General features: G+C 35.9%; 5 protein-coding genes and 1 non-coding gene across 7 annotated transcripts; 3 read left to right on the top strand and 3 right to left on the bottom strand.

Moving 5' to 3' along the window:
• Positions 1-510: 510 nt before the first annotated feature.
• On the bottom strand, positions 511-5,786 carry LOC128859669 (DNA repair protein Rev1). Its single transcript, XM_054096667.1, has 7 exons — positions 5,677-5,786; positions 4,822-5,617; positions 3,043-3,517; positions 2,708-2,987; positions 2,219-2,645; positions 870-1,734; positions 511-813 (listed from the first exon to the last, which is right to left on the bottom strand). Exons 1-7 carry the CDS (start codon positions 5,701-5,703, stop codon positions 636-638), a joined length of 3,048 nt encoding a protein of 1,015 aa, XP_053952642.1. The 5' UTR covers positions 5,704-5,786; the 3' UTR covers positions 511-635.
• Positions 5,787-8,704: 2,918 nt separating this feature from the next.
• On the top strand, positions 8,705-11,266 carry LOC128859666 (integrator complex subunit 10). Its single transcript, XM_054096662.1, has 8 exons — positions 8,705-8,890; positions 8,946-9,085; positions 9,141-9,208; positions 9,265-9,517; positions 9,576-10,044; positions 10,117-10,448; positions 10,501-10,668; positions 10,724-11,266. Exons 2-8 carry the CDS (start codon positions 8,954-8,956, stop codon positions 11,162-11,164), a joined length of 1,863 nt encoding a protein of 620 aa, XP_053952637.1. The 5' UTR covers positions 8,705-8,890; positions 8,946-8,953; the 3' UTR covers positions 11,165-11,266.
• LOC128859668 (mpv17-like protein 2) lies at positions 11,259-12,446 on the bottom strand. The gene has a single exon (XM_054096666.1). It carries the CDS (start codon positions 12,215-12,217, stop codon positions 11,489-11,491), a length of 729 nt encoding a protein of 242 aa, XP_053952641.1. The 5' UTR covers positions 12,218-12,446; the 3' UTR covers positions 11,259-11,488.
• Positions 12,447-13,339: 893 nt separating this feature from the next.
• Positions 13,340-20,129, top strand: LOC128859667 (proliferation-associated protein 2G4). 2 transcript variants are annotated; one of them, XM_054096664.1, is made up of 10 exons: positions 13,340-13,494; positions 13,561-13,680; positions 14,233-14,330; positions 14,716-14,852; positions 14,944-15,106; positions 16,888-17,109; positions 17,409-17,501; positions 18,891-19,023; positions 19,461-19,588; positions 19,652-20,129. In XM_054096664.1, exons 2-10 carry the CDS (start codon positions 13,590-13,592, stop codon positions 19,793-19,795), a joined length of 1,209 nt encoding a protein of 402 aa, XP_053952639.1. In that variant the 5' UTR covers positions 13,340-13,494; positions 13,561-13,589; the 3' UTR covers positions 19,796-20,129. The 2 variants fall into 2 exon arrangements, with proteins under 2 accessions (XP_053952639.1, XP_053952638.1); XM_054096663.1 differs by having other exon boundaries at positions 13,340-13,680.
• LOC128862649 (small nucleolar RNA SNORA15) lies at positions 19,058-19,186 on the top strand. The gene has a single exon (XR_008454531.1). It is a non-coding gene; the product is annotated as a small nucleolar RNA SNORA15 (small nucleolar RNA).
• A 2,458-nt stretch (positions 20,130-22,587) lies between the features above and the next one.
• LOC128859665 (MICOS complex subunit MIC13 homolog QIL1) lies at positions 22,588-23,369 on the bottom strand. Its single transcript, XM_054096661.1, has 2 exons — positions 23,194-23,369; positions 22,588-23,098 (listed from the first exon to the last, which is right to left on the bottom strand). Exons 1-2 carry the CDS (start codon positions 23,202-23,204, stop codon positions 22,759-22,761), a joined length of 351 nt encoding a protein of 116 aa, XP_053952636.1. The 5' UTR covers positions 23,205-23,369; the 3' UTR covers positions 22,588-22,758.
• Between the last annotated feature and the right edge of the window lie 47 nt (positions 23,370-23,416).

Genomic DNA, 23,416 nt, shown 5'->3' with positions numbered 1-23,416 from the left:
TCGGCAGGCAATGGCAAACCTCCCAGTGTATTTCTGCCATGAAAAGCTCCTCATAAAAAACATCTGCCATTCGGAGTCGGTTTGAAACTGTAGGCCCCTCCATTTGCAGACCAACATCAATACGCACACCACAAATAGGAGGAGGAGCTCGGCCAAACACCCAAAACGGGCGGACGCGCCAATTATACATATATATTAATAAATAGAAAAATTTGGCGATTCACCTTTTCACTTTTGATGCACACTTGCCCTACAGCTGCGATAAAGGTGATACTTTAGCTAACACTGCTTCATATAGTTATTCAGCAATCAGCCAAGCGTACCCTGTTGAATATCACCAGGGAAGGCTTCGGTAGAGGAAAAGTGATGTCATCTAAAATCTTGAAATTGCTGAGTCTGCAGCTCCCACTTACCGAGCTCTATCTACACCATGTATCTCACTCGCTTGGCACTGCTGCCAGTCGCTTCACGAATATTCGTGATTTGTCAAAATATAATTTTTCTATCTCGAACCATACTGGCGCTACAACCATTGTAAAAAACTATATATCAAACTATACATTTATATACGGGCTACATCACAATACCATTTATTTATCGCTTAGAAAAATGCCGATGCACTGAAGCAAAATATTTTATTCCAAATTTTCAAGACGAAGGCACTTATCACATTTCAACTTTACACTCAAATACAAACTCCGACCGTCATAAGCCTTTTCCATTTCCTTTTGTACGACTTTAATTATGCTCAGATATGCTTTATGCCATATGCAATTACTGGGAGTACCATCGCTCTTCTGTTGATTTAGTAATCTTTAAGATATTTTTAAATTAATAAAATTTTCAAAATCAATGTATTTAGAACTGACCTGCAAAAATAAAGTAGAGGAGTGTAGAGCCTGTCTATTTCGTCAACCCTGACCAGTTCACCTGCGTGTATAGCAATTAACTCAATGTCATATATTTCTGGCACGTCTGCACTTTTCAGCCAAGCTAAAAGCAATTGATTGCAATTTGTTTGCATGAACAAATTCTCAACAGACACTTGTGTTCTAGAACAATGTTTGGCATTACCAACATTTATTCGACCTTTGCATTTTTCTTCTGGTACTGTAGCTTGATATTTTTCAAGTGGCTGTGCCAAATCTTTTTCAACTTCCATACGCAATGCTTGCGGCAATGCAGCCATAAATTCAGGATCTATGTGCACCACTGTTGATGCGACCTCCGTAGTTGTGTGATTTTTTTGGTTCTTATACAGCGCTTTCCTTTGCTGCTTAAGTTGTGCTGCTTTAGATGTAGACGGTTGAAAATCACTTTCATTTAGCGTACTTAAATTCAGACTAGTTGGCGGATGAGGCGGCAGCCCTGTTTTTGTTGAGTTCTGTAACAAATCTTTTTGAGCTTGTAATATTTCGTCACGAATATCTAAAGGCAGAGCCGCAAAAACATCTGGATCTATGTTTTTCGGAATTGCGGGATTATTACCCAAGTTGAGTCCTGACAGTGCGGGTTGCTTGGTAACCATGTGCTGCATTAAACCCAATATATCGGGTGTTTTTTTACACTTTTTGTCTAAAGAGTTGCACGCAGGCCGGCCACGAGTCCGTTTTCCAAAGGTTTTAACGGACAGGGCTTTTTGTTCATTTAATGTTACCTCACATTTTCGTATCTCATGTTTTTCACTTACTCCACTAGGATTGCTTTCATTGTTAACCAAATCTGTGACTTTCTCTAAATAAATTATTTTTAATAAATATAAATATACATATTATATGTTGAAAATAGTTTGGGGAAAAAGAATTCCATTATTTTTGCGCAAATGGTTTAAAACGACTACTAACATGCCAGTTAATTTCGATTATTTCTGTGATTTTATCAACATTTTTTTTACATCAAAAATGCCTGAATGAAATCGACGAAACCAAAATTGCACGTAATGAGCTGTTACAGTATCGGCACCATAAACACCAAGCGAAATTTCAGCGGATTAGCTTGCATACTTGCCTTAATAAAAAAACTGTAAAATGTAAATGCGAATTTACATTGTTAACAGCCTGTAAATCACAACTGAATGGAACAAACCAAAAACAGCAAAATCATTTTTAGTAAACTTTAAATTGTTTAATCGAAACTTTACGAGATATTGATCCCTACAGCCATCTAACGAGAATGGATTTCTTTTTCCCCAAACTAAGACAATTAATGCATTGTATACCTTTTCGCTTCTCCACCTTGTTAAACATATTCATTATGACATTCTTTTTCCGTTCCTTACCCTCATTAGGGTCATTTAGTTTAGATAGTTGAATGCCAATACCACGCAATTCGTTTGGCGGTACTGCTAAAGCTTTCATTGTTGTTAAGACTGTACGTGTAATCACATCCACGTCACATGTGAACTCGGATAATGAGACTGATTTTGTTATATTATCACAAACACCATGCCCCATGAACTTCGCAGCCTCTAGTGGGGCATCTTTGGCGCGCACTAATAGCTTCAATGTAATACATTTCGTGCGGCGTTTTATATCACTAAGTCGAGTATGTACTTCAGAACATAGCTGCCGAAGAAACGTTTCTAATTCACTGAATTCTTTGAAACGAATGCCATAATTTACTTCCGCTGAAACAGATTTACGTATCTAAAAAATAACAAAAAATTAAAACTATTTTTAGTATTTAGTCTGTTTTAAATACTTCCTACCTGCCCGTAGATAAGTGGACGATTATCGACGCCACGGCAAAAGTGATATAGCGTCTCGCCAAATTTCTTCCCAACATGCATTTGTAATTTTACCAGCGAAACCTTTTGTAGATCTCCACATGTTATTAAATTGTACTGCTTTAACGTGTAGGCTGTACTGCTTCCTACACCTGGCAAGTCTTCTATTTTTATATTTGCCAAGTACTCCTCAGCAACATCAGGAAGTAATAGGTACTGACCATCTGGTTTGGCGCGTTTTGTAGCCATGCGCGCTTGCAGCCTTAACGTAAAATGTTGGAGCAAAGTTCTAAACAATTCTTAACAAATATACATACTTATTTCCTCCAACACCTGCAGAGCATGGACAACCAGTTTTTGTGCGTATTTCTTCACGCACGGCAAGTATAAAATCCATGGGTTCTACTTGGATCTCATCCAAAACCTCTGTTAGATCAACAAACATTTCATCACAACTTACTGCCTCGATATTTAACGTATACTGGGCTATGGTGTCATATAAGGTATACGCAACTTCACGATAGCCTTCAAAGTCATATGGGATAGTTTTCAATTCGGGACATAAATTTAAAGCTTGTCCGACAAACATCCCATTCCGAATACCTTTGGCGCGTGCCTCATAGCTACACGAAGCAATCTCTGAAAGAGACATTTTAGCTTCGAAACCCCCACGAACCTTATCAGATAGTACATTGTTGTGTAAATGTTGGTCAAAACGATTTGCAAACAATTCCATTTCAGTTTTTCGGTCAACACCAGGGTGAATGGGCACCTCTTTAGCGCTCATCCCACCTATCAATTAGAATAAGAGGATGCAAACACGTATACATATTAGTAATGTTTCTAATGAGAAGTTAAATCAACATAATTTATATATTTGGTTTTGCGTTGCAAGATGATACGTTTAAAACTTACATAAGCTGATAAATAAAGGGGACTTTATACTGAAAAATCACCCTTAGAACATAGTATACCGCGGTATGCTTGTCAAATATAGTATTTAGATTAAAAAAAATAATAATAATTGCTTAAAGATCGGCATATCGCAAAAAAAACCCCCTCTTTAAAGTTTACGTCCAAGTAAAGGGTATTTTAAAAGTGCTAGATGTCAGTAGTGCATAATTCCTAAACAGATGATTTTCTGTTCCGATTCAAAAATTTATTCTTTAGTGCTTGACTACCATTCGGGAGTGCGTAGGTTCGAATCGCTGCGCATCAGACAGCAAAATGATAGAAAAAGTTGTTTCTAATATCGGTCGCTTCTCCGCAGGCAATGGCAAACTTCCGAGTATATTTCTGCCATGAAAACCCATTTTTCGTTCGGAGTCGACTAAACATTGTAGGTCCCTTCATTCGTGGAACAACATCAAGACACACGCCACAAATAGGAGGAGGAAAACACCTGACAGAAGTGTACGCGCCAATTATTTATTTCTTTTTTTCCAGCTCGCGGATTTTTATTGCCAGATTTTTCAAAGATTTCGTCCTTTAAAATGTTTTGTGCCTTTTCGTGAATTACAAACTCATGCAATAAAAATAACGGAACGTCACTATTACTGTTTTATAAAACAGCATAGCCAGACAAGCGAAGTAAAGCCAAATAAACATCAACTATTTAAAGTGTGCCAATACTTTTGTCCCTATGAAAGCGGTCTCCAAACTGGATAAAGAGGCAAAGCGAATGGGTTTGGTGGTGAACGAGGACAAAACGAAGTACCTCCTGTCTTCAAACAAACAGTCTGCGCACTCGCGTATCGGCACCCTCGTCACTGTAGACAGTTATGATTTCGAAGTTGTAAAAGACTTCGTTTATTTAGGAACCAGCATTAACACCTATAACAATGAAGCAATTTAGTTTTACCACATTCGGAATCAAATACCAAACTAGTTTTTTCACCATGAGCATCCAGGCCTAGGTGATGTACTATACACGCACATGAAGAGTTGCAACCACCGTCACCTAACTTAACCAAATGTAAACTTCCTTAGCAATTTTAAAATGACCGGTGGTGGCACTCGATATAATTGCAAATGGTGCCGTTTTTCGTAGAACTAAAGCCAACTTATGAAAAAGAAAAAATCTTCATACCTAGTACCTTTTGAATGCGTTACAGCTACTGGTTTACCCCTTAGCTCGGGATGCTTGCGTAGGCCCACCGATACAAAGAAGCAGTCCATATCAATATGCATTATCCATGAAACAGATGACATTCGGTTACTTGCTTTAATATTTCCATATAGCCGTTCTTTTAGTTTTAAACGCGCTGGAAAATCATTCGTCGAATAGCGCTCACGCAAATCAGACACATATTGTTTGAAACTAGCACCGAGCGTTGCAATGTGATGTAATCTCGAATTATTATAAAATTCCGACAGAAATTGTGGATCGACAGCAGTGCGTGCAGTTTCCTTTTTAATGGCTTTGTCAGAAGCGGTTGCTGTAGGTGAATCGCCTTTTCCTTGTATAGCACCACAAATTTCGTTTTCGCTGAAGACATTTTCTACTTCATCTTGATTACTTTTCTTAAAAGCCAATCGTGGCTGCGTTCCTTTTTGATTTGTATACAATAAATATCGTGTGTAATCCAGAATACGCATTGCCTTTACGCAGTCCACCACCCACTGAGGACTAATAATTTTACTGGTATTCATATTGCGTACTTTTACGTCTGGCAAATTAGAAGCTATAATATAAGTAGTATGAGAACGTTCGTAATGGTGATAGGTTCCACCGTGTACCATCATTATTCGTTTCAATTCATCAGCTGAAGGATTGGTTAGACCATTTACGTAAATAGAAATCCCTGTAAATAAAGTAGAACGTCGATAGAGATTGGTAGTATCTGAAAATTGCTCTTCCAGCTTTTTTATCTTTGCTTCCATATAACCGCCCTATAAGAGAAATTTTTTTTAATATTGCTACAATATTCCAATATTGTATTCCATTTTACCCATTGTTCGAATCCATTCATATTCATTTCGAAATCATTTATATTTGGTATTTGAAATTAAATTAGAAGAAAGTGTTCATTAATTCGCAATGTATTTATAACTGAAATATGTTAGGTCGATAGTTTGAAGTCGAGCATAGTATTTATCGACTTTGCCGGCAATGGTTTGTATATAGGCTACATAAATATAGGTAGGGTGGGCCATAAATAATGGTCTCAATATTTTCTGTTGGGCCTTCACACAGGAGAACAATTATGCATAAACATCAAAGCGAATTGAATACCTGTGGAAGGCTCAAACTCTTACTTTATCATTCTTGCAGGTACAATCTTGTTTTCTTCGTCACACACGAGATGATTAAATTAGTGTAGAAAAAATGCACACTATGTTACACACAAGAATATCAGTCATTTCATCTATCTCGAAACAAATGTTCTATTCGTCTGCTAGACCAATTTCCATACATACTAGAACAACTGATTTTACGATTGTGTATTTGAACGTTAAAGTCAAAATGAAACTCTTTTCTCACAAAACATCAAAGTACAAATCAAAATAGTTTATGTAGAGTTAATATAATTTTTAAACATACAAAATTTTCAGCGTTACTCGGCATTTTGACTTTGCCGAAGCCAAACCGAAAAAGAATTGAATTTTTCTGGTCAAAGCCGTAGCCGAGACAGTAGCTCGATCGTTTTCTATTCATCTCCTTTCGAATAGTGACCAATTGCTTACCGAGAGTTTTAGCACGAGTCGGTAATCATTTAGGATTCTGTGTATCATCAAAAGTGGCCTAACTTATAGCAATGCATTTTCCTATGCCTCTGGATCTTACCGCGTTGCATATAGCTAATTGCTTTGGTGAAATATTTTGGAGATTTTGGTTTGTTTTATTATTATTAACAATATCAAGAAAAGACAAGGAGAAGGAATAGCTAATTCCGCTATTGACTACTAGTCATAAAAAGTTGGAGTAAATCCGTAAACAACGTTTACTGGGGCAGCAATATGCATGCGAAATTAATTGCATTTTATAATAAGTAATAACAACACATAATATATATATAATAACAGGCCAAAGCGTTTATGGGCACACACTTTTTTATGTAATATGAATCATAGTTAATAATACCTATTAAAATTCTTATTAGAACTACGTTTAAACCTGTTTTCTTTCCCGCCGTACATTTTATTTCGTTTTTATTTTAGCGTTTCTTTTTACCTTCGTAAAAATAATTATGGGCTAGAATTTAGTATAATGTCTATCGCTTTGGAAAAAACGGTAAAAAGGGGGTGATAGAGGGGTGTATCCCCATCTTAAAACTGAAAACAGAACCTGCCGGAGGCTTATAGTTTTTAAGTAATTTAATGTTAAAGTTCTATAATTTAGAGAAAAGTTGGTGTTGCCATACACCTGAAATGAAAACGAAGTTCGCACGCAGGGATGTTCAGTGGAAGGTTCATTGTAAAACTGCAGTATTTTTTGCTGTAATTTAAAGTTGAGAAATAATTTTGAAAATAAAAACATACAACTCATTTAAACTTAAAAACAATGATATTAAGCGTATCACAAAAAATAATAAAGTAATTAAAATTAAATTAAATTAATTAACACATTATTTTTGCGTGGAACTCCTTATCGCGTAGGCGGCCTTCGGCCGCGCTTCAAAAAAATAACCCTCATCAGTCCAACTCCGGCTACGCAATCCACAGTATTTTTGCGTGGAACTCCTTATCGCGTAGGCGGCCTTCGGCTGCGCTTCAAAAAAATAACCCTCATCAGTCCAACTCCGGCTACGCAATCCACAGTATTTTTGCGTAGAACTCCTTTTTGCGTGGGCGGCCTCCGGCCGCGCTTCAAAAAAATAACCCTTATCAGTCCAACTCCGACTACGCAATCCACAGTATTTTTGCGTAGAACTCCTTTTCGCGTGGGCGGCCTTCGGCCGCGCTTCAAAAAAATAACCCTCACCAGTCCAACTCCGGCTACGCAATCCACCGTATTTTTGCGTAGAACTCCTTTTCGCGTGGGCGGCCTTCGGCCGCGCTTCAAAAAAATAACCCTCATCAGTCCAACTCCGGCTACGCAATCCACCGTATTTTTGCGTAGAACTCCTTTTCGCGTGGGCGGCCTTCGGCCGCGCTTCAAAAAAATAACCCTCATCAGTCCAACTCCGGCTACGCAATGCACAGTATTTTTGCGTAGAACTCCTTTTCGCATGGGCGGCCTTCGGCCGCGCTTCAAAAAAATTACCCTCATCAGTCCAACTCCGGCTACGCAATGCTCAGTATTTTTGCGTAAAACTCCTTTCCGTGTTAAAACCATTGAACCCAAAATTAAAACGTCATATGCGTGTATGTAGTAAGCAGGCACAATAACCCCATCATTCCCATCATTAACACTAAACTCAAGTACTTAATTTTTGTTTTTATTTGCAGGCATCCGGCAACACCATACTGTTGTAATTCCAATCTTCTTCTTGTTCGCGCTTAAAATTGGAATGTGATTGCATAGGCAATTGAATTTGCATTTAATTTTAATAGATATAATTAGAATATTAGCATAAAAATCGGTAAAAACACGCGTGGGAGTGTATATTTGGTGAATTTTAGTGAAATGTTAAAAAATATAGAGTGTAATGTGGCAAATTATAGTGAAGTTCCCGAGGGCATTTTGAATGTAAATAATTAAAAAATTATTATTTCCCGAATAATTTAAAGTTATAAAGAGTGTTCCTTAACACCTCACTAACATCTCCACCAAGTTTCATTAAAAAAACCATTATAGTTTGCCAGAAATTCCAAAATAGACATTGTTCTAAATTCCAGCCTAATTATGTATAACACAGAAAACATGGTAATAATCAAAGATTATTTCGGTTTCGGACTCTTATGACACGGCGAATTCGAAAGGCGCAAACTCTTTCTCTATCATTCTTATATATTATTTATTCATGAACTCTGGCAAATCAGCGAATTCGGAAGGCGGAACCTTGTATTCTATCATCCTTGGTAGATCAGCTGATTTGTGTATTTTCTTCTCCCGTATCCATCCGAATGTCGGCATAGAATGAAATCACAAAGTGAATAATGAATGCGCCTTGTCTGGATGGAACAAACAGCGTATAAGTCGTTGTAAAAATTAAGGAGAACACGTTTTGCAAAAACAAATAACATTCGTTTCATCGAGAGATATTTCTATTTTTAATTCTGGTTGTGTGGAATATTTTTTATTCTATAAAATTTATAATAAACTACGCCATTAAAGACAAATTCATGGAGGTACCAATTTCCGATGAACAGTATTTAGTGTCGCAGGCGCAAAAGCTGAGAAGTACTGATTGTGCTTCAGCCAAAGCATGGCTGATAACAGCAAAGACATTATATCCAACTAACTTCAGTATACTGGTAAACTCATAATGATGGCACATTTACCAGCAAGATTTAACAAGATTTGTTTCAGTTCGAAGCCTACAAGCTGGAGAGAGACGCGAATAACTTGGAAGAAGCAGCTAAATGTTTCAGCAACATGTACGTGCAGTTATACACCCCCCTAATCCCTTAAACACTAATGGATTTATTTGCAGAGCCTTAACCTTCCAGAACCAGAATGTTGAGTTATGGAAAGAAATAAATGAGTTGACGAACGCCCTCCGTGCGCCTGAAAATGAAATCACACCAGCACAGGAGTTTTATGTGAAAATGTTTCAGCATGTATCATATGATGTGCAGCATAAAATTTTATTGCTTACAGTTAATAACACAGAAAACAGTATTCATCAATGTAAACTATTGCTGCTCATATTAAAGCGCTTTCCTCAAGCCGCCATTACCCATTCAGTGAGTTTATTTTTTAAACATTATTAACTCTGAAAACTAAGGATTCTTAATGTTGCAGCCAAGATTGCTCGAGATGATAGCGGACGGTATGAAGCAAAATCCTCAGAAATACCAGGAAATGCTTGTAGAAGAAGCATTACCGCTAATTTACCACAAGACCCCAGAGCTGCCTCCAGTACTCGTTTGCCGGTTATTTACAATATCATTGGAATACTACATACGCCAAATAATTGACGATGAAACTAAATGTGATATCAATGAAACATGGAAGAAAATATTTCAGGTTCTAATGCTATGCGGCAAAATTTTGCGATGGGAAACATTTTTGCCCTTCAATAAAACTTGGGGACAAAATGTTTATTGGGATAAACTTATAGAAATTGTTTCTATAAGCCAAGCAGGAAGCACTCAAGTGCTTTTCTATGCTACCACTTTATTCATTTACTCATTGCACTGCTACATAAAAAATTGTTATACGCGGGCCGAAGATACTGATATAAATCACGTTTTGGTTGAAGGTTTTACAGGTAAAATTAAAACAAAAATTACATGTCTTTAGTTTGCACGTGCATATATAGCATGATTACAATAAACTACAGTTGACTGGAAGGTGGAAGCTTCAGACGTACAAAGTATGGAACCTCCTCAGATTTCTTTAACTACTCCAACAAGCAAAGATATATCTAAAGCTTTCGTTCATGCGGCGCAATGCTGGCAACTTTTGAACACGGAGCAATTCCAACGCGATTTCAGCAAACTCTTACTCACATTACCCCTGGCTGCATGGATATCACGATTCCTGTTTGATTTAGCAATATATTTCGGACACCAGGAAGAGGCCAAAAAATTGATGTCGGAGATGATGGTGACTAGTAATTTGGTACAAAATTTACAATTATTAAGCTTAAATTTGCTGCAAGGAAATTTGACGGTAAATTGGATTATATATTTTATTCCTGCACATACAAATATTTTATTTACAGCTACAAGGATTCGAATGCATTGTTAAAATCATTGGCGAATTACCAACAACGCAAGGACATATCCTAGAACATTTAACGTTGAAGGTACCACGGCATATGATATTTATACCATTGACACAAAAGGCATTAGTACAATATTGTACGAAAGCTATTGTAAATATGCTGAGTGTGAGTATAGAATAAAAATGTAGTAAATATTTTATATCAATGATATATTTTTCAGCGGAAACTCTACGAACCGAATTGTCCGGATCAAATACTTGGTGATTTGCTGGTATTATTACAACTTGAATACCCACGTGAAACACTTATGGCAGAGCAAATATTTGCGCTTATAACGACGCGAGGGTCTTTCGCATATCGCTTATTTACTACGTACATAGTAACGATCGATTTTATCGAAGAATTTATGCACATCTGGAATGCAAACAATGAAAACTTTGCTTTTGACTTGTCGCTCACACAAGGCGGCTCAAGCATTTGTCGAGTTGGTACACGAGGTGCGGACAAAGGGGCGCGAGAAGATTTTCGATTAATTGTAAAACAACAGATAACAAGAGCAAACGAAACACTTACTACGTTAACCGCCAATTTTATTGCACAGGAGCATATGCAATTAGTCCAAAATATGTTTGGTGTAACAGTAACTGGTGAAGGATTTTAATTTCCTTTTCGTTGTCTTATTTTAATTGTATTTGTTTAAGTTAAGCATAGTAGTATTTCAATTTCTAATTCTTTTTTAAATTAAAAAACATATATACTTCTACGAACTATATTTCTGTTTAACCCAAAAGTATTTTAATATTCGGATCGCATACAAACTACATTCCATTAAAGAAAACGTTTCACGATATTGTAATAGCATTACATTACTTCATAAATTATATCGAATTGTGCTTGTAATAATATATATTAACACTAGATCGTGTTATTAACAATGATCACAACATACCTATATCACAAAAAATCAAATGATTCAACATATAAATTAAAAATCATGTTTCATATACGAAAGGAATATGTTGTAAAGTGCCGTACAAACATTAACGAACATTACTCTATATTTCGTATCCAAATATTTAAAATTAATATATTGTGCCGCTGGCCACACTGTCCAATCCATAAGATAAATAATCGGAAATTTATCACACAATTCCGTATTAGTCTCGTCAACCGATCTATGTTCCAAATAGCAAGCCGAATAGAAGAATATCAATATACAAGCCGGAGACATAAAAACTTGGTCAATAAGTATTTTTCGCAAAATGTTCCGCATGTTTGCCACTGGCATCACGTGATCCATCCATTTGTAAACATAATGGTGGAGCGGTCCTTGTAAAGCTCCAACAAAAAACATTCGCCAAATACGTTTGGTATCATATCGCTCACGTTTGATGTCAAACTCGTCCACATCTCTGTAATGACGTCGATACTCAATGTCTTGCGCAACCAAATCCCCAATCACCATTAAAATACCAGAGCTAAGGATATTAGTGGCTAACAAATATTTTCCGAAAAGCTTATTCCAAATATTTCGAGCAGCAGTCGCATCTGTAGAACTTCCACTACGTCTTTGTTGGTATTCACGACGAAAGATAGGTGCCAATCGCGGTCTTAGCAGTCCAGGTACTGTGGTTGGACTCACATCTAAGAGACACTTGTACGTTGTCAGTACCAGCTGACGTCCATATGAGCTACGAGCTACACGGGCAAGCATGACATTTGCTCGATGTCCACGTTGTTTGAGAAATGAGTCGTATTCATGTGATTTATTCCATTTTTGTCACGGTAGAACGTTTAGCCAAAACCTCACCGCAAAAATAGCCAATTCCTTCCTTTCTCACTCCGTCTCACTGAACATAGATAACTCACTGAGAGCGCAATAAAAATGTGCTGACACTCTGTTTGAATAAAATTGATTTTTATTTTCTGCCCGAACAACTTGGCAATTGGGATGCCACTATCTCTTTTTCCATGCGGTTAGTAGTCAAGGCGAATTAAGTACTATAGGGGATGCCTTCTCAAAGCGGATTATTTTTCGCGATCCCGTCTGAAATCAGGTCCCTTTCCAACACAAAACAAAAAAAGGAGGAGAAATTACATATTGGTGAAAATTCAGTGAATGGCTTGATAATGTTGTGATTTGGGAGATTTAAACTAAATGAACTAATAAAAACAAATCACTGTGTGTTAAATTGTGAAGCACAAATTAATATAAAGCCTCCAAATACAATTTGTTCGGTTCTACATTATTGGAACGACCCGGATTTATATCCGGCCAAGGACTGCAGCAATCCCCATATATGTATATATAGATATATGCTGCTAAAACAACAACAATTTGTTTGCGTTATTTGCAAAAGAAGCTGTTGCAAGAAAGTGTGTGTATGTGCGTGTTATTTCTTATGTTTGGGTGTTTCTATTGCTTTCACCTACTCTTCCTCTTCCCAAGTAAGCAATTCCCCTTCCTTTTGTTTGGTAATTCATGGGCTCTGACAACATAGCGAATTCGTAAGGCGCAGCCTTCTACTCTATCATCGTTAATTCATGGAGCTTGACGACACAGCGCAGCCTTTTATTCTATCATCTTTGGATTACATATCTAATTTATCCTTTAAATTTACGGATATGGCTATGGGATTAAGACTATGAAACCTCTAATTAGACTTTAGAGATTTTCATTTCGTATCACTTTATTTTACAGAGGTTGTTGTTTTGCAAATACGGTGTTTTTATCAAGCGTTTTTCTGTTTTTTAAAGTCTATAAGATATTTTGGCAATAGTATTACAGGGGTAGCTGGCAACCTCAATGAATCTTTCGTTGCTTCGTGTGCACATCGTTTGCGTTTCTTTTACACAATTCCACCGTCGCGAAAAGAGCAACGTGTGTAATAAAGCAATTTTTGTGATTTGCTTGCGATTTTCAACAAAAGCAATTTCAAGTTTTTCTTTTAGTTTTGCAACAGTATTTGCAACTCTAAATTCTAATAAGAGGTGTGTAATCCATCTTAAATAATAAGGCTAAAAAGTAGATTTTTTACGCGCGGCTTTCTATCAAAGGACATCTAAATTTTTGTTTCACATCGAAAATGGCCGAAGTTGAGAAAGAGGCACCAGAGAAAACCATTGCTGAAGATTTGGTGGTGACTAAATACAAATTGGCTGGTGAAATAGTCAACAGTAAGTACATTCATGCTGGTATAGTAAAAAATTTACCATTTTGCATTGCAATTACAAACTAAGGAATAATACACACAAAACTAAAAAAAACTTGCTTGATTAACTGTATAATGAAGTTGCTAAAGTAAGCCACGCGGCGCGTACAGCGTTACGGTCCGTATTCAACATAACCTAAATGTTTCGAATCATACCGATACCATTAGATGGTTATTTTATATATGGAGCAAATATTATCTTAAAAATTTTAAGTAATTAAATTATTTTTCATATTTATTTTAAAAAGCGTGTACACATACATACTATAATACACTTTTCCATGTACGCTTTTAAGATACACATCGACTTGAATAACTTCAACTCAACTATAAAAGTTCTGCCACGCATTTTGTTTGTAAAAAATGCAAATTACGTATCCATGTATGAAGGTTTTTCAAGTTGTTTAGAATCCTATTCATTATTATAAACTTTATCTTTTAATAATTGTAATGACATTCTCGGTCATTTAATTTGAATATTCATTTTTTAACTAACAATTATATTTGTACTTTTCAGAAACTTTGAAGGCTGTAATTGATCTCTGCGTGACAGATGCATCTGTGCGGGATGTCTGCACTAAGGGTGACAACCTTATTATCGAGGAAACCAACAAAGTAAGATTTCAAGTTACACGAAATTATTTTGTTATTGTAAAAACGTCACACATTCCCTAAAAATTTTGGGGAAAACTGCTGAAGTGACAGTTTTTTTGATGGATATAAATCTGCTTGGGTATTATTATTTTTATTTTATTTATTTCTGTTCGATGATTAAAAACAAGCGCTTGAGAGCTTGAGGTTTTATCTGTGTTGAAATATGCAGTAGTTCAAATGAATTACTACTTCTGGTCGTCAATATTTCATTTGGCGATTAGCGCATTTTTGATTATGGTGAAACTGATGCTCAAAGATGGTTAGATTATGAGATCTGAGAACAAAGAATTGTCTATATATTTTATTACGAAAGACACAATTTCTACAAATATTGGAATCTCGCTAGGTATATAAGAAAGAAAAGGACCTGAAGAAAGGTATTGCATTCCCAACTTGTTTGTCGATTAATAATTGCGTATGCCACTTCTCACCATCAAAGAATGATCCCGATTACACACTCAAGGATGGAGATGTTGTTAAAATGTACGTATGATTTTAAGAACAATAGTTATCTGCACAATTATTAGATATGCTTCCTTCAAGAAAGTTATAAATGTTTATATTTATTTGGTAGTGATCTTGGTGCACATATAGATGGTTTTATTGCTGTAGCAGCACATACAATTGTTATTGGAGCTTCTAATGAGAAAAAAGTGACTGGACGCCAAGCAGATGTTGTTTTAGCTGCATACTGGTCTGTGCAGGCAGCATTACGGCTATTAAAGGCAGGAAATAGCGTAAGTTTTTTATTTTTGATATTCATTAGATTTTTCTTTTCAATATAAATTAAATTTCGAACGCTATAAAATATTAAGAAAAAATCAAGCAATATAATAAGACTTAACTTTTTATCACTGATTCACATTGATAATAAGGATTTGAAAGATAACAATCTTACAAAGGTTTATTTATAAATTCAAGTTTAACATCTGGAATATTTGGCAGTCTGGGTTCTATAATCCTATTAACAAATTACTTTACAATTTCCTGATTATAGCATTCTTAGAACAGATTTAAAGTTACACCCACTTTGTTTTTACCGGTAGATACGTTGCTTAGAAATGCGTGCGAAAAAAACTCTTGTATTTTGTATCGTGTATAAAATCGTAAATTTGGGGATAGTATCCACAATTTTAGAAAATCTTGTAAGATGATGAAATATATAAAAATTCATATTGAAAAATCAATTTTGCAAGTATTCATCGCTACTTGATAGCGAGTGTGCACATTTATCACGGACTGGACCAAAAGACTTTTACCAGTAGCATCAAATTATTAACAGCTTCTGTTGGTTTTTTCGTTGCAACAAAATCTGTTATTAGTCATTGTTTTTTGCTTTCTCGAGTTGTTTATACAAAGTGGCGCAGAATTAATCACCCTATAGGAAAATTTTAATTTTAGCATGTTTAAATTTTTTTATTTTTTTTATGAATTGTGGTTATTAATTAGTAAAAAAAATGAATAATTTTGCGCCACCTTGAACAATACTTGGTATCCAGATTACGTTGAAATTTTAATGCACAGTCCAACTTGGTTAAATCTAAAATGTTCTTAATGCTCTTACACGAAAAATTATTAACAACACACCTTAGGAATAATTATTTTTTATTTTGTTTTGAAATTCGTGTCAAAAAATTGATTAGTGAGCGGTGTTATTTCATAATCATGTAAGTCACTAAACGTGTTGGACTGACATTTTGTTTTCGAAGCGTTGCGTTTACGGACTTTCAAAGCTTAGTCATGTCTCGTTGAGAAAGAACTTTCTTTCAGTGAGACTAACGCTAGCTCAGTTCGCATTTAGGAATCTATTTACGCTAATATAAGAACGAACTAAAAATCGATTAGTAGCTAACTAAACGAATTTAATTAATTGCACTTGATAATTTAATAATACACTATTAATTTAAATAGTTTCTACCTATTTTTTATGTTTTCTTCTTAATTTCTGTAATTTTAATAAATAATTATAAATGTGAATCAAGCAAGCAACAACTTTGGTTTTGCAAATTGAGCAAAATCGTCCAAAACTGTTTGCAAAAATAAATATGTTGAGCCACAATGGTGGAATGCTAATTGAATACATGCCTCCATAATTATCTTCAAACAAATAAAATAAAAGTATTTAAACAATTTGCAAGTCAACGGAATGTCTCTTGGTTCCTTGCTGCAAGAATTCATCTCAATACTTGTATAAAGTAATATTTGTAGTCCACCATGAGGAGTTTGCGTTAATGTGATTTCTCTTTTTCGATTGCTAACAAATATATGAAAATTATTGTTAAAACTTAAATACTTTTCGTTTATTATGTATATGTACATATGTTTCTCATACAAATTATGCGCGATTTGCAAGTAAACGGATTGCCTCTTGGATTCTCAATACAGGGGTTCATCTCAACACTTGCAAAGAGAAATATTGCAGTCTCTTTTTTCGGCTGCTAACAATTATGCTACTTTAAAATATTTTAGTATATTTAATCAACGTGGTAAAAATAAACTTTTCCTGTTATCTTCTCAGAATTACACGATCACCGACGCCGTACAACAAATTAGCGAATCGTACAAGTGTAAACCCATCGAGGGTATGCTTAGCCATGAGTTAAAACAATTTAAAATTGATGGCGAAAAGACTATCATACAAAATCCAAATGAAAATCAACGTAAAGAACACGAGAAATGTACTTTTGAGACACATGAAGTTTATGCTATCGATGTAATAGTGAGCTCTGGAGAAGGCGTTGTAAGTGCGACAAGACAATTAAATTTTTATCATTGCTGTACATTTCCAATGATTAAAAACTAGCGCTTGAGAGTTTTAAGTCGATTGGCAAAATACAAGTGAAAGTAACAGATTGATATCTCATTCGTGTACTTCTCATTTTAAAATCTATTTTGCGAATTTAAATTGCACACTTGTTTTGGGTCGGTTGACTTACGCTCAAAGATTGTAAGATTATGAGATCTGAGGACGATTGTAGAATATATATAAATTTTTTGTATAAGAAAAATATTAATATTTCACACTTTTTGTTGATACAGGGTCGTGAAAAGGATACAAAGGTCTCTATATACAAAAAAACGGATGAAAATTATATGCTTAAACTGAAGGCATCGCGCGGGCTTTTGCAGGAAGTAAGTTGTACAAGTTATTTATACAATATTATTATTATACACACAAATAAATATGCTAGATGGAGTAAAAGTTCTGATAATTTTTCGCTAGATATCTTTAAGAGCAATATTTCATCGAATCGTTTTAAAGGAGTCATTACGCTTAAAGCACCTAAAGTTACTGTCCAAATGACATTCCGACATTTGCTTCGTTCACCCCATGCCTCCTGGCGGCATTTTGTTTTTATTGTAGCAATATAAACATTGCCCACACATGCATGCGGATTATCCGCTAACGTAGAAGAGATTGTCGTGATCCCACAAGCATATAGAGTCAAAGGCAGCGTGGACAAAAGCCCTCTCAATATCAGCAAAGGCTCTTGAGGTTCTACGTTATCGAAACGACCCGGATTTATATTCGGCCAAGGATTGTCACTCCAGCAGCATTCCCCCGTATGTAAATATTGGGAATGTTTATGCTGCTACAACAACAACAACATTGTGTACTCGCCTGCTTTCGGCCCTACTTCCATCTCTGAGGCAAGATAATGTAGAGTTCATTTACATTTACAAAACTGTATACAACAACTACTAGATTTCTCAGTATACAGTCAGGCAATTAACGACATTCACCGAGAGTCCCTTACCACTTTTATGAAGTCTCGCTTTCCGAATATGTTGTCGGAATCTAACCGTGAGACCCGCGTTACTCTGGCATAATTGCGTTAGGTAAAATTCCTAACTATCCAGAATTGACCCCACTCAGTACATCTCCAGCATGTGATGGCACCACGCGCGGTCCTAACCAACAATTCACATACCAGCTTAAATTCACTCGCCTAATATATATCCCTTTTCTTTTGGCCTACAGTTAAATGAGTTAGACGACGATGGCCGTTAACTACACTGAACTTGGCACAGTTCTGCGAACTGCTTGAACAATATCAACAAGTACTTTAGTCGCATAATTTGTAAATGCGTTCTAAATTATATTTAGCTCTATATTAATTTCATTGTCGAAATGAAGCGAAAAAATGTTCATAACTTTTTACTTGGCCTAATAAATAGATCAAGTTTCTGCTTGATGCGGCTTGCAGTATATTGTATTTATATCCGCGCACTTGTTCCCAAATACTATTATAATTTTGTTCACATGTTATAAATGATGCAAAATTATTCAATGTATTACCTAATTTAAACTCGCCCAATGATATTGACATCGGATAAAAAACACGCCCACTTTTTATATGTCAAGATTAAATTTCATTCCGTTCGTTTGATTCCAAAAATAAAGAGCCAACTCAAGTTAAATTTATTAAAATGTGCGCGGATATATAAAGTTCGGTCCGGACCGAATTTAGTCTTCCTTACTTGTGTTAATAAAAATTATTAAATGGGTTTCAATTACAGGTTAAAACAAAATATGGTAATATGCCCTTCAATATCAGACATTTCGATGAAGAAACAAAGGCGCGTATGGGCGTTGTTGAATGTGTATCACACAAGATGATCGAACCTTTCCAAGTTCTTTACGAGAAACCAGGTAAGATTCTTAAAAGCTGAGACTTAATTCCACAGCAAGGATTAATTCCGTTAATGTTTTTCGATTTCGTTTACGGCCAGACACCTTGCAAGATAAAAATATATTTAATTATACATTTTCTTAAAGTGTTTATTGTGCACTTTAAGTAAAATGTATTACTAGAACAATCACAACCTTGTCATACTAATTTTGCATGAAGATAATTGTTACAATTTATATAAGTATATTAAATTGCGTTTTATGCATAAATGAAATGATCGATATATAGAAATTCCATCTTTTTAAAATGTTCACGTACGAGTTAAGTTATCCAACGGCTCAACTTAAAGCTGCCACTAGTCGCGTTATCCATACGATTTTTGCACTAATTTTTTTTTTTGTTTTTTGTTACACATCCTAATAAATTACTTAGTAAATAAACATTTCGTTTATTGCAGCTGAATACGTGGCGCAATTTAAGCATACTGTTTTGCTTATGCCCAACGGAGTCAATTTGGTTACTGGTATTCCTTTCACGGAAGAGTACTTCGTTAGTGAGCATAGCATAGCCCAGCCAGAACTGAAAGTAATTAATATTAGTATAATAAAACTTGGAAATAATTTGCTAGTAAATTTTTATTTTGTTCAGGAACTTGTCGCTACACCTTTGCAGCCAAGTAAGAAGGGTAAAGGTGGTGGAAAAAAGAAGGGTGCTGCTGCTTCAGCTGGCACGGACGCGGCTGCCACGACATCGAAGGTTGAATCCGCACCGGCAGTGGAGACCAAGGCCTGAAGAGTGTCTGCCGTTACTGCCTTTTAACAATAAAAACACAATCTAATGATCAATCAAGATGATATAAGTGAAACCAGCAACAGAAACAACATATTAGAAGCAATAAGGTGTTTAACTAGAATGGAGCAGAAGTAACAAACACAGCCATTTTCTCTGAGCCTCTGCCAGATGTGTGTAGACATGGGTAGAGGAGAATTTTAAGAATTATTGTGCATCTGTGTACTCGTGGGTGTAGAGACAGCTAATGACGACCATCCATTTGTCTCTGCACTGAATTTTTTTTATTTTAACTGAAACAAGATATAAATAAAAATATTAAAAAATAACAATATTATCGATATGAGTACACTTTGAATAATGATAACACTAATTAAGTTTAAGAAATTGAACAACAATAACTACATACAAATCACTTAGTCAAAAAGCAACATGCAAATGGGGTTATTGCAACTTTAAGAATGCAAAGAACTTGCCACTTTCATTTTTAAATTTATTGGAATAAATGATTTTCCTAAGCAAATTATGAACGTCGCCAGTGCGAATAGAATATTTATACAGTCACCTTTTGCAAATGATAGGACAAACGAAGTTTGGAAACTGGACACAATAAACGGCAATAGTGACACAATAAAATTAGTATCTTTTTATATGGAACTAAAATATGAGAGTTTTAATTTGAGCGAGTCTATATTGATGTCAAATAGAATTTTTATTTTTAAAATTGAAAATTGGCTATCAAAACTATATTTTTATATAAAACAAATACAAGAAGTAAATTTGTTGAGTCAGCACAAGACCATACCCCTGAATTTTGCGGAGTGTTTTATGCAATGTCTATGAGTTATCCTAAACACCACGACACACCAATTGCGACGGTAAACAACCTCAAAATTTTGAGTGTAACTTTCGACAGTTTGCTCACCTTCTCAGCGCATACAACCGCAATTGCCACTAAAGTCCAAAACCGCAACAAGGTCCTCAAATCGCTTGGGGGCAAAGACAAAGAACTGTTGCTATCGACATTGAAGGCAATTGGTCGGCCGGTTCTGAACTATGCAGCGCCTGTCTGGTCGCCTGGAACTAGTAACACGCAGTGGATAAAGCTACAGACATGCCAAAATACTGCCATTCGGATAGCGACCGGTTGCCTCCTGATGTCCCCGGTTCAACACCTTCACAATGCGGCACAAATGCTTTTAGTAATGGAACATAACAAACTGCTCAGCAAGCAGTTCCTGCTGGGATGTTACCGCAGGTTTCACCCCTGCAGATACCTGCTTGAGCCTGAGCCGCCTCCCAGGCACGCCAGGAGACATCTCTAAAACTACGCTGACGAAATCCAGGACAAAACTGACCGAAATCTACTGCACCTGACAGTGTTTAGACAGTCAATAAACGACATTCACCAGGAGACCGTCACCACCTTCTTAAGCTCCCGTCCTGTGAATGCCGCAATCGGAGTCCAACCACCACCTATAGCAGGTGAAGAGCTCCAGCTTCCTTGTGAGGCACGTGCAAGACTGGCACAATTATGTTCTGGATATTATAGCAGGTTAAACTCCTACTTATCCAGAATCAACTCCGACATACCAAACATATGTCCGGCATGTGAAGGCACCCCGCACGACGCTAACCACCTCGTTCCCACGACAGTCGGTTTTACGTTACCGGAATGACCCGGATTTATATTCGGCCAAAGACTGTCACTCCAGCAGCGTTCCCCATATATACTTGTATTTATGGGGAATTTTTATGCTGATACAACAACAACAACAACAACGCTAACCACCTTTTCACATGCCCCCTAAAACCGACTCATTTAATATCCCTCTCCCTCTGGCCCCAACCCGTCGAAACAGCATGTTTCCTGGGCCTACCTTTAGATGAGCTAGACGAAGACGACCGGTGATATGGCCGACACTGGAGGGGCTACTATTACTGTTAACAAAGTTATCCAAAAATGTGATTGTAAATAGGCTAATGCAAGGGAATAATAAAATGGAAAGTGCAGTTCTCCAAAATATTAGCTTTTCACACTTCCACGTAAGTCGGATCTATTTTACTTTCATTTCAGAATAATTAGAACATTTTGAATAGAGTTGTACTAAACTTTATGCTAACAAAAAATTTTATATTTTTTTTATTGGAGCTAACTAGTTATCTATTCGGTCGGACCGGACGTTGATACAACCTTATTAAAACGTGAAATAATTTTTTTTTTTATATTATTTATTTATTAAATTATAAATTACTATATTTACAGTATTTTGCCGGATATAAATCAGGGTAGTTCCGGTTACGTAGAACGGACTGTAGTGGAAACGTATTATACCGATTTTCTTAATCCAACTCGGAACATCACGAATTATCTTTCTCCGAAATAGTATCCAGTAAAAAATAGATTGCCAGGGAAAATATTACATACATATCTAACGTTGGTAAATTAATTAACCGACAACGAGAGACATATTGAGCGCTAAATCTAGAGCTCCATGCTATGCGTTCTAGACGGCCGAATCCGAAAAAGCAAAAGTTTCTACTTTTTAGAGACTATCAGACTTTGATGACACACAGCAGAGTGGAGACTCTATTATTCTGGTGCGAGTGAATATGGCAACGAGGTAATCGATTAAATTATAATTTAATAAGCGGAGGAGCAAAACACTTTCTGAACATTTTGCAATCAATTTACATATATGTACCCTATGTCACGGGGTCTCCAGTGAAATCAGAAGATGGCCGCCTAACAAATTTAAAGATGACTAATTAAATCATTCACAAAAAACGGAAGATTAACTTTGAAATTTTATTCGCATTGTCGAAATGTGAATTGTTTTTATTTTAACGTATTATGTGTTCGTTAGTCATATGAACAAAATATTTTCAGCTCAACAGAATTTTAATTTTTTAGCATAAAATTTATGATAGAAAATAACCACTTTAGTTTTTTTGTTTGCAACGCCTTATTTATCAGAGCTAGGGGCTGGAGCCTGTGAAAATTTTTCAAATTCTGTTTTAGCTTTGTGCATTAATTGGCCGGTGTAACAGGGTATCATTTCAATAAAATGGAACGTGTTTTTAACACTCTCGTTATAGTAGTGTTTAGCTAAAAAGCGAGCCTCTCCAGATTCAGGCAGGGCGGGAATCTCAAATGGTAGTTTCCTTTCTAGTTCTTTGGCATGTGGCCGTAATCCATCTTTCAATTTATTGTATAGTTTCTCTGATTCTTCTGTATTACCCCATACTCCCTGTTTCTTCGAGTAATATACAGCACCAACAATAATGCCAGCACGCACCAGGAAACTGCACAAATTGGTTAAATTATTATCGCGTATATGTGGAATAAAAAGACATTACGTAAATAGAAACATCGAAAGTGCTAAATTTAAGACACGTACCTAATCACCATTTTTAGACAGAGGTTCCACCCTAAATTATAGACGTGCTTGAAAGTGATTTACTTTACTATATTTATGCCGCTTTACAAATTTTTGTGGATTTACATGAATCGCCCTGACGTTGAAGTAAAAATTATTGACATTTATCCGTTAATTGACATTTTTATTTAACCACTGACGGCTGTTAAATATAGTGTTGGGTAACTGTATCAAATATGCAGAC

This window comes from Anastrepha ludens, chromosome 4 (genome assembly GCF_028408465.1).
Source record: "Anastrepha ludens isolate Willacy chromosome 4, idAnaLude1.1, whole genome shotgun sequence".
Classification (NCBI taxonomy): domain Eukaryota; kingdom Metazoa; phylum Arthropoda; class Insecta; order Diptera; family Tephritidae; genus Anastrepha; species Anastrepha ludens.
Note: the sequence above shows the minus strand (reverse complement) of the source record. Positions and strands in the feature narration are given on the sequence as shown.

Excerpts from the sequence above, each read along its gene's own strand:
- LOC128859669 (XM_054096667.1), bottom strand. The coding sequence starts at position 5,703 with ATGAATATGAATGGATTCGAACAATGG. Across the intron at positions 3,518-4,821 it reads AGCTGTAACGCATTCAAAAG|GTGGGATGAGCGCTAAAGAG; the intron begins GTACTAGGTATG and ends TCTAATTGATAG. Across the intron at positions 1,735-2,218 it reads CAAGGTGGAGAAGCGAAAAG|AGAAAGTCACAGATTTGGTT; the intron begins GTATACAATGCA and ends TAATTTATTTAG.
- LOC128859666 (XM_054096662.1), top strand. The coding sequence starts at position 8,954 with ATGGAGGTACCAATTTCCGATGAACAGTATTTAGTGTCGCAGGCGCAA. Across the intron at positions 9,086-9,140 it reads CAACTAACTTCAGTATACTG|TTCGAAGCCTACAAGCTGGA; the intron begins GTAAACTCATAA and ends GATTTGTTTCAG. Across the intron at positions 10,669-10,723 it reads CTATTGTAAATATGCTGAGT|CGGAAACTCTACGAACCGAA; the intron begins GTGAGTATAGAA and ends TATATTTTTCAG.
- LOC128859668 (XM_054096666.1), bottom strand. The coding sequence starts at position 12,217 with ATGCTTGCCCGTGTAGCTCGTAGCTCATATGGACGTCAGCTGGTACTG.
- LOC128859667 (XM_054096664.1), top strand. The coding sequence starts at position 13,590 with ATGGCCGAAGTTGAGAAAGAGGCACCAGAGAAAACCATTGCTGAAGAT. Across the intron at positions 15,107-16,887 it reads TATTAAAGGCAGGAAATAGC|AATTACACGATCACCGACGC; the intron begins GTAAGTTTTTTA and ends TTATCTTCTCAG. Across the intron at positions 17,502-18,890 it reads CGCGCGGGCTTTTGCAGGAA|GTTAAAACAAAATATGGTAA; the intron begins GTAAGTTGTACA and ends TTTCAATTACAG.